This window comes from Tupaia chinensis, unplaced genomic scaffold (assembly GCF_000334495.1).
Source record: "Tupaia chinensis unplaced genomic scaffold, TupChi_1.0 Scaffold000239_1, whole genome shotgun sequence".
In the NCBI taxonomy this organism is placed as follows: domain Eukaryota; kingdom Metazoa; phylum Chordata; class Mammalia; order Scandentia; family Tupaiidae; genus Tupaia; species Tupaia belangeri.
The window spans coordinates 1,302,213-1,312,709 of record NW_006159717.1 but is presented as its reverse complement, the minus strand read 5'-3'; the positions used below and the strand labels follow the sequence as shown (position 1 = coordinate 1,312,709).

The following is a 10,497-nucleotide window of genomic DNA, read 5'->3' as shown; positions in this document are numbered from 1 at the left end:
GAAAATACATAAATGAGTCCATGCAAAACAAAAAAACAAAAAAAAAAGAAAGACAACCCATACGAACACTCCTGGTTATGTCTTGACACATTTTTTATTTTTATTTATTATTTTGCTATAGAGTACATGCACTCACTAGAGAGAGGCAGACAGAGTGAGAAATCAACCCCCAGAAGAAGGGATTGTGGCATACCATGCCCCACGGGGGAATGCTTTCCTTTGTCCTCCTCTCCCGGTGTCCCCCTCTCTCTCTCTGGCAAGTGTATGCAACCATCAGCAAAACAAAAACAAGAAAAAAACACTTGACAAAGAAGACTATTAAAGTAATTGAAAACATCAAGGTAGTGGGATTAAAACTAGTTAACATGATGGGGACAACATAACTCCGTCAAGAGTAAATTCAAACAATTTTCATCATTACCAACACTTCAGATGTACAAGGCAGATCTTCGAAAAGTTCACAGAAAAATGATTATTAAAAAAAAAAAAAAAAAACCTACACATGTGGGACCAGCAGATGGCATAATGGTTACCTCACTGGATTCCCACATGGCTGACTGTGGTTCCAGTCCTGGACCCAGTGCTTGAAATTCATGCTGGGCACATGTATGTGTGTGTGCCCAAAATCCTGAAAGGAGAATGGAAGAGAAGGGATTGCGGCATGACCATCCCCCCTGGGGGGGAGGGGAGTGATTTCTCACTTTCTGCCTCTCTATTGAACACATGTACCCTAAAAATCTCTAAACACACACACACACACACACACACACACACACACACACACGCGGAGTTCAAACTCTGTTAGCACCAAAATAAACTCAAACTCTAATTCCATTTTTCCATGAGCTGTTTGAAGTGCCTTTGTATTTGCTGTTCTCTTAGTAACTGACAATTGAATCCCTGATGTTTAAGGGAAAAACTAAGGTTCAATCAGTAACACTTCACTAACTCTCTATCTTAGGAATTACAAAAGTTTCCCTAAACACTTGAAAAACAGCACCCACATACGACATGCTTGTCTACTTTATACCTGATGCTGTGTGTGCATATGGATTCAATTTAGTGGTTATTATTGTAATGACAATAATTCACAAAAGAAATGAGTTATTTTATGTGATCCAAGATTAATGAATGCTTTCACATTCAAGAAATTATCAGGGCCAGCAAGTGGCATTGTGGTTAAGGGCACTGGACTCCCATGTGGCTGACTGTGGTTTGAGTCCCAAACCTAGCAGCTTGCTTTCTCACTCTCTCTCTCTCTGTCTCTCGCTCTGTCCTTCATTGGTCAAACTAAAATAAATTAAAAAATAAAAGTTAAATAATTCAAAAATAAAATTACCAAATCTTGGGGCTGACAAGTAGTACAGCAATTAAGGCAGTGGACTCTCACATGGCTGAACACGATTCAAGTCCTGGACCTGGCGGCTTGCTTTCTCACTTTCTCATTCTCTCTCTTCCATCAAATTAAAAAATAACAATAACAAATAAAATTAAATAATTCTTTAAAAAAAGCAATTATCAATTATTTTCCTTTCTTAGAAAACAAACAAACATGCGAAAACCAAGCAACCCAACACCAAACTCTGTACATGATGAAGCACAGGCACACATACCTGTCTGGCATCCTTTGTGTTGCACATGTGGTTTGCACAAGGTGGCTTTGGTCTGTGTGACGGGCTTGCACAATAAAGCTTTGTTCTTCAGAGGTTTGAAAGGTTGGAAAGACCAGGAAGATACAGGTTTCACGACATCTGTCTGTGTACTTTCCTAGTTAAAAACAAATACAGGGGGCTGGAAAGTGGCATGGTGGTTAAGGGCGCTGGACTCCCACATGGCCGACTGTGGTTCAAGTCTCGGACCTGGTGGCATGCTTTCTTACTTCCTTTCTCACTATCATTTTGTTCCTCTCTGTTAATATTAAAGCAAATAAATAAGTAAACTTATTAAAAAAACAACAAATACAGAAACCAAAGAGAAGTTTTATTTATTTATTTATTTATTTGTTCAGTATCTTATCACTGACTATACTTGCTATCATTTGACAGGTGATATATATACAGAGAAATATAATTTCTCTGAAGAACTGGTTATAGTAAAAAAAAGCTTTGAAAAATAGACAATAATTCCTATTTCTCCTAATCAATTATAGCCCCATTTACTAATTTTGAATAAAATTTTGCCCACAGTATGGTCAAAATGCATAAAACAGTCCTCGCTGATGAGCTCGCATAAAACAATCTTCAATGATCAGCAGCGCTGGACTCCCACATGGCCGACTGTGGTTCAAGTCTCGGACCTGGTGGCATGCTTTCTTACTTCCTTTCTCACTATCATTTTGTTCCTCTCTGTTAATATTAAAGCAAATAAATAAGTAAACTTATTAAAAAAACAACAAATACAGAAACCAAAGAGAAGTTTTATTTATTTATTTATTTATTTGTTCAGTATCTTATCACTGACTATACTTGCTATCATTTGACAGGTGATATATATACAGAGAAATATAATTTCTCTGAAGAACTGGTTATAGTAAAAAAAAGCTTTGAAAAATAGACAATAATTCCTATTTCTCCTAATCAATTATAGCCCCATTTACTAATTTTGAATAAAATTTTGCCCACAGTATGGTCAAAATGCATAAAACAGTCCTCGCTGATGAGCTCGCATAAAACAATCTTCAATGATCAGCACAACTGGCTATTCAGAAAAATTAAGTCCAGTCTCAGACCATAGCCAAAAATATATTGATTAAAAACTTCAATATGAAAAAAACTAAAACCTTAAAATCACTGGAGAATTTTTAAATGACCAGAATAAAGATAAAGTATCCTTAAATAAAACACAAAATAATAAAAACAAAATAGACAAGACTGATAAATTTGATTATCTTGAAATTAAAATTTGTGTAAACAAAGGTCTTTGTAAAACAAAGCTAAAGGATAAACAACAGATTGGGGAAATGTATTTAAAACATGTTTATTCATTCGATAAATATTTACTGAATATTTACTATGAGCCAGGCACTGTTCTGATCCCAGGAGGTGCAGCAGAAAACAAGACAGTCCTGTTCTTATGGGTCACACAATCTAGAGTGAGACGCATAAAATAAACAGATAAAACAAGCATATGTCTAATGTGTAATTCCAGGGAGTGATGAGTACTACAAAGAAAAATAACACAGGGAATGGATAGCAATGGAATGGAGAAGGGTTAATTCTGGAGTAAACATCTGAGCAGAGAACTTCTGAATTATTCACAAGAGTAGGCCAAGTAAAGGTCGGAAGTCAGAATAGTCCAGGCAGAGGGACTATAGGTACAAAAACCCGGAAATGCAGAAAAGCTTGACACGCTTTAGAAATACCTAGAATACCCATCAGAATGGCAAAGATGAAAAATACAAAAAATAGTAAGTGTTGGCAGGGCTGTGGTGAAAGGAGAACTCTCCTACACTGTTGGTGGGAATGTAAATTAGTCAAGCCACTGAAGAAAACAATATGGAGGTTCCTCAAAGACCTACAAAAAGAACTACCAGATGATCCAGCAATTCCACTCCTGGGTATCTATCCAAGGACAGGAGAATGCTCAGTCAGAAAAATGCTTGCATATCTATGTTTACTGTGGCATTACTCACAATTGCTAAGACATGGAACCAACCCAAATGTCCACGAACACAAGAATGGATTGAAAAAGTGTGGCACATATACTCTAAATATTATTATTCAGCCATAAAAAACAAGACCCTGGCATTTGATAGAAAGTGGACGAATATGGACTTTATTGCTGAGTGAAGCAAGTCAGGTTATGAAAGAGACACACTGTATGTCTCCACTTAACATGTACCAACTGCACTCTATGGTAGAGACTGAAGCACTGAAAATAGTTATGGACACTGGAGACATTGTGGAAGGAGGGTGGGAAAGGGGAAGAGTATAAGGGAGGGAAATTAGGAAGAAAAATAGAAAAGACATTTGTGGGACACAGAAATGGTTTATTACCTGATGATGATAACGTGTATAATATTCTCAACTGGACAGGTCTGAGGTGTATTTCATGTTGGGTAAATTCTCTCTACAAGCTAAATGAGGTATAGTGATTGAATATATAATAATAATAATAATTTTAAGATAAATAAATAAACACCCAGAATAAGGCTGAAACAGTAGGCAGGGAGAGAATGGCAAATCTGTGTACGTAGACAGAAGCCAAACAGTGCAGGATCTACAGGTCTTAGTGGAAAGAGGGGCCAGCAGATGGCCTAGTGACTACGTCACTGGACTTCCACACTGCCAGCTGAGATTTGAGTCCCAGACCCAGTAGCTTGAAACTCACACCAGGTGTGTGTGTGTGCCCAAGAGCTAAGGAGAATGGAGAAGGGATTGTGGTATGGCTATCCCTTCCTGGGGGGTGATTTCTCATTTTCCCTCTCACTGTCTCTCTCTTGTTAAGTGCATGTGCCCTTTGGCAAAAATCTCTTAAAAAAATAAAAAACAAGGGCAGGCTCCTTGGTGCAGCAGTAATGCACTGCTCAAGAGAAGCTGGACCCCACAAGGCAACCACAGTTCAAATCCCTGGTCCAGTCAGCCTGAAACACACCAGTCATGTGTGTGGGTGCACAACATCTGACAGGATGGAGTGATCCGGGATCATGGCATAAACAGACCCCATGGAGGATGCTCATCTCACTTTCTTTCGCTCTCCCTCTTCCTCCTTCATTGGCATACCAAATTTACCATGGATTAAAAAAAAAAAAAAAAAAAAAAAAAACAAGATCAGCACCATGTTTTACATGTGATGAGAAATTATGTTTCTATTTACTTTTTTTAAAAGAATTACTTTATTTAACTTTATTTTATTTATTTAAATTTGACTAGAGAGGGAGAGAGTTGAGTGAGCGAGAGAGAGAAGAGAGAGGAAGAGGGAAAGTGAGAAAGCAGGCCACCAGGTTTGGCCATGTGGGAATCAAGCGCCCCCAACCACACCACCTGCCGGCCTCGTTTCCATTTACTTTTAAAAGACTAGAGGTCTGGACACAGCAGCATGTGCTGAATGCTACTGGGGCCACACAGGAGGCCCAGGTTCAATTCTCCACCCAAACCAAAGAGCCAAAGGTCAGGGCATACACCTGCAATCCTGGCTGCTCAAGAGGCTGGAAAGAGGATGTCTCCGTAGTAAGACCCTGTTTAAAGTACCACAACCAGACACATACGGAGTACACCACACACAGTACACAAGCACTCAGTACAAAGTTCAGAAGGCATAAAAGTGACTACATAAATGACTGCCACCTATCCAACACAACCTTGAACACAACCACTGGCTCAGTTTCTCATACATCTTTATAGAGATGGTCTATGTAAACAATAGTGACTTCAGAACACCAGTGATGACACGTTATTAGCAAGATTTGGCACCCTTGCTCTTGTCACCTAGCAGCTACGTTGGAGGTATAACATAACTCTGCATCACATTTACAGAATAAAGTCTTACAAATGTGGATGGTGGGAGGCCAGCAGGTGGTGTGGTGGTTAAGGTGCTAGACTCCCACATGGCCAACTACAGTTCGAGTCCCAGACCTGGTGGCTTGCTTTCTTGCTTTCCCTTTCTCAGGTCAAATTTTAAAATAATAATAATAAACAAAATGAAATAATTCCTAAAAAAAAAAAAGAAAAGAAATATAAATGGTATATGATTTTAATTCTGATGCCACTGCCAAATTGCTCTGAGCCATAGAAGTTTTATCAAATTATGTGATCACAGGGCCAGCAGATGGCATAGCAGTTACATCTCTGGACTCCCACATGGCCAACCATGGTTCAAGTCCTGAGCCGAGTGGCTTGAGACTCACATCAGACACATGTGCGTGCATAGCCAAGATCCCAGGAGGAGAGTAAAGCAAAGGAACTGCAGCATGGCCATGCCCCTGGGGGGAGATTTCTCACTTTCCCTCTTACTGTCCAAAAAACCCTATATGACTATTAGCACTATATGTATGCCTGTTTTCCAACATCCTAGCCACAGAGTACTATATCAAACTTTTTATTCTCAATAAGCAGAAAATTACCTTAAGTCATAAGTATTTTCCATGGGTCAGCATTATTTTGCTTATGATTTATGTCAGTGAACCATCTATGTCTGGGAGCCATCTATATCTCACTCCCCTGTTTTGCTTTCTCTTTTCAAAAATTATTCTACAGGGTCCAGTTGGCAAGGTGGTTAGGACATTGCATTCCCACATGGCTGACCACAGTTCGAGTCCCAGACCCAGTGGCTTGAAAATCATGCCAGGTGTCATGTGTGTGCATACTCAAAATCACAAGAGGGAATGGAGAAGGGATCGTGGTGTGGCCATCTCCCCTGAAGAGTGATTTCACACTTTCCATCTCTTTGTCTGCAGCAAGAGAACTTACCCTATGGGAAAAACATTAAAAAAAAAAAAAAAAAGAAAAGAAAAAGAAAAAGAAAAGAAAAGATAAAAGAACCAGCAGGTGGCATTATCAGTTACATCACTGGACTCCCAAGTAGTCAACTGCCAATTCAAGTCCTGGACCTGGTGGCTTCAAACTCATGACGGGCTGAGGTCAGTAGGTGATGTGATGGTTGAGGGCTACTGGACTCCCACATGGCTGACTGCAGTTCTAGCCCCAGATCTGGTGGCTTGTTTTCTTGCTTTCCCTTTCTCTCTCTCTCTGGCCAAATTAAACAATAACAACAAATAAAAATAAATAAATAATTCTTTTAAAAAATGGAACCAGCAGTTGGTGCAATGGCTATGTCGCTGGACTCCCATATAGTTGACCACGGTTTGAGTCTTGGACCCGGTGGCTTAAACTCATGCCGGGCGCATATGTGTGCCCAAGATCCCGAGAGGAGAATGGATGAGAAGGGACTGTGGCGTGGCCATCCTCCCTGGGGGGGTCATTGCTCACTTTCTGTCTGTCTGTCTTTCCAACAAGCGCACGCACCCTATAGCAAAAACCTCTCAAAAAAAAAAGTAAATTAAAAACAAAAAAAAATGACAGGCACATGTTGGTGTGTGCCCAAAATCCCGAGAAGGGATTGTGGCATGGCCATCTCCCCGGGGGTGGGGGGGGGTGTATCTCTCGCTTTCTGTCTCTCTCTTCTCCAGTGAGCACATGTGCCCTCTAGCAAAAATCTCTCTCTCAAAAAAAGTTCTAGAGTGTCTGCAAAGTGCAGTAGTCAGGCACTGCACTGAGGAAGTGCAGCCAATCCAGTTTTGAATACCAGCCCTGTTGGCTTCACACCAGATACCACGGATATGTCCTGGATCCTGACAGAATGGAGAGTTGGAAGAAAAAGGATCACAGCATCCACTGGGTGGGGGATGCCTTTTCTCATTTCCTCTTTCATGTGTATGTGCCCTCTCGCATAAAAAGAATTATTCTGTGCAGGGGACAGCAGGTAGCACAGAGGTTAATACACTGGACTCCCATGTGGCCAGCCATAGTTCAAGTCCCAGACCCAGCAGACCCAGCAGTTTGAAACTCATGCCAGGAGCATATGTATGCATGCCCAAAATCCCAAGGGGAGAAGAGAGAAGGGAGAAGGGAAAAGAGACTATGGTGTGGCCATTCCCCCCAGGGGGTGATTTATAACTTTCTATCTGTTTCTCCCATGAGCACATGTGCCCTATAGCAAAAATCTCTCAAAATTATTCTGTGCATATTTTTTGAAGAGATAATGTGGCATAAAATTCAAAGATACAAATAGTTAACAATGAAAAAAATTTTCCCTTTTAAAATTCTTCCCCAGATCCAGTTCTTCTCAGAGGGAATCAGCATTACCCATTTATGGGCTGCCTTCCAAGTAGCATCTATACACACAGTGACTTCAAAAAAGTTCGTGGAAAATGTAATGAAATTATGGGTTTGTTTTGGTACCAAAAAAATTGAAATCCATAGTCATTTCATAATACACATTTTCCATGACTTTCAGAAGACTTCTCATAAATTTAAGTATATTTATATGCATGTTTAAAACCTAAATGGCAGTGTGCTTTATGTAGTTTTGTCTTTTTTCTTTTTTGAGAGAGATTTTTGAGAGAGGGTGCATGCACTCACCATAAAGACAGAGATGGAAAGTGAGAAATCACTCCTGGGGGGATGGCCATGCTACGATCCCTTCTCTTCCATTCTTCTCTCGGGATTTACGGCATGTGCAAACATGTAGCTTGGTAGGAGTTTCAAGCCTCCAGGTCAAGGACACGAACCGTGGTTGACCACCTGCAAGTCCAGCAACATAAGCATTACGCCATCTGCTGGTCCCATTATGTCTTCACTCAAGATACATGAGATTGCTCTATGTCTGTATATATCAAGTTGTCACATTCTTTTTAACAACTGCGCATTATTCCACTGGATGGATACACCATGCCTGATTTAACAGCAGACCCAACAAGGCCACTGTGTGCACTTGTTTAAGGACTCCACCTGCCAAGCCACGTGAATAGGTGTGGGGTGGGAAAGGGTGCACTTCAGATTCTGCCCACACAGGGCTGTATTTTCTTTCCATTTTCTCTAATTTGCCAGAGAGCACATGTGCTTGCCAGAGAGGGAAAGAGAGAAAGCACTCCTGCAACGGGGCTCAGTAGTGTACAGTCCCTTCTCCGTTTTCCACCGTCAGGGTGGTGAGCACGTGCACGCATGCACACATTTTATAAGCTGCTGGCCCTGGAATTCGAACCACGCAGTTGACCATGTGAGATGTAGTACCTTAACCCCACGCAACCTACTAGCCTGGGATAAACTTTCTTTTAAGCTGCAATTAATATCCTTGTGCACACTTAATGTCATAAATGTGCAAATATATCTAAAGTATAAGTTCCCTAAAAATGGAGTTTCTGGGATAATGGTATCTACATTTTAGATCTTAACAGGCTCTACTACATTGCCCTCTGCAGCAGTTTCACCAATTTCACCCCTCCAGACAAGATGCAAGAATGCCTTAACAGTGGTATCTGTCCATTTTCTCTCTGATAACCCTATTAACCTACAAGTGTAACCTGCATTTCTCTACTTCTGAAGCTGAATCTCTCTGCATATGTTTAAGAACTATTATGTATAGGTCTGGAAACTGATGGATTATACTTACGCCAATTTTCCAACTGGGATTTTTTTTTATCATAGATGGTCTTTACATAATAAAAAACAAATCTAATTTTTTGTGACATAAGTTGCAACCTTTTCATCTTATCATTTGTCTTTTGGCTTTGAAATACAGTTAAATTTTCCTATTTTTGTTTTTAAGGATTATTTCATTTTGGGGCTGCAGGTGGTATGGTGGTTAAGGTGCTGGACTCCCACATAGCCAACCACAACTGAAGTGCCGGACCTGGAGACTTGCTTTCTCACTTTCCCTTTATCTCTCTCTCTGATCCAATTTAAAAATAAGGGACCAGCAGTTAGTGTAATGGCTATGTCGCTGGACTCCCCCCACGTAGTCGATCGCAGTTCGAGTCCCAGAGCCAGTGGCTTAAACTCAGACCGGGCGCGTGTGTGTGCGTGCCCAAGATCCCGAGAGGAGAATGGAGGAGAAGGGATTGCAGCATGGCCATCCCCCGGGGGGGGGTGATTTCTCGCTTTCTGTCTCTATGTCTCTCTCTGTCTGGCTGGCAAGCGCACGCACTCTAAGCAAAAACCTCTCCGAAAACAGAAAAAATAAATTTTAAAATAATAACAAAATCAATAAATATTTTTTAAAGTATTTAATTTCATTTATTTATTTCTAATTTCCTACAGGACACATGCACTCACGAGAGAGAGCGAGCAAGCGCGAGCTGCCGGGTCCAGTAACAGACTGTAGCTGGTCATATGCGGGTCCAGCACCTTTACCTGCCATGCCACCTGCTGTCCCTCTCATTGATTCTTTTATGGTTTCTGGGTTTTGTGACACATTTTTAAAAACTCTCCTACATCTATCTACACTTTACAAATTTTCCTGAGGGCTGGCAGGTGGCATGGTTAAAGTGCTGGATTCCCACATGATAAACCATGGTTCAAATCCCAGACCCAGCAACCTGCTTTTTCACTTTTTCTCTCTTGTCAAATTAAAAAATAGTAACAATAAATACAATTAAGTCAAATCATTCTAAATAATTTTTTTCCCTATATTTTTCCTAGTACTTTTACTATGTCTTTTTTTTTTTTTTAAAGAGTTTTGCTCTAAGGTGCGTGTGCTCACCATAGACAGAGAGAAAGCAAGAAATCGCTCCCCCGGGGATGGGCACACTGCAATTCCTTCCCCTCCATTCTCCTCTCAGGATTTTGGGCATACACGCACATGCACCTGATATGAGTTTCAAGCCTCTGGGTACAGGACTTGAATCACGGTCAGCCATGTGGAAGTCCAGTCATGCAAATATTACACCATCTGCTGGTCCCACTATTTCTTTTTTTATATTTAAAGAATTACTTATTTCCATTTGCTAATATCATTATTATTTTTCTTTTTTTTTTTTTTTGGAGAGATTTTCACTGTAGG

The 10,497-nt window shown here is 40.5% G+C and overlaps 1 protein-coding gene across 7 annotated transcripts in view; it reads right to left on the bottom strand.

Moving 5' to 3' along the window:
* Nucleotides 1-1,296: 1,296 nt before the first annotated feature.
* ZMYM6 (zinc finger MYM-type containing 6) overlaps nt 1,297-10,497 on the bottom strand; it is a 60,353-nt gene continuing 51,152 nt past the window's right edge. For 3 of the 7 annotated variants that reach the window (XM_027771947.1, XM_027771948.1, XM_027771953.1), the window contains one exon: nt 1,297-1,767. In XM_027771947.1, coding sequence (XP_027627748.1) covers nt 1,519-1,767 — 249 coding nt within the window. In that variant the 3' untranslated portion in view covers nt 1,297-1,518. Of the gene's footprint in view, nt 1,768-4,040; nt 4,076-8,215; nt 8,241-10,497 lie in introns of those variants that run through there. The other 4 variants (XM_014587894.2, XM_027771950.1, XM_027771951.1 and 1 more) reach the window with 4 other exon arrangements.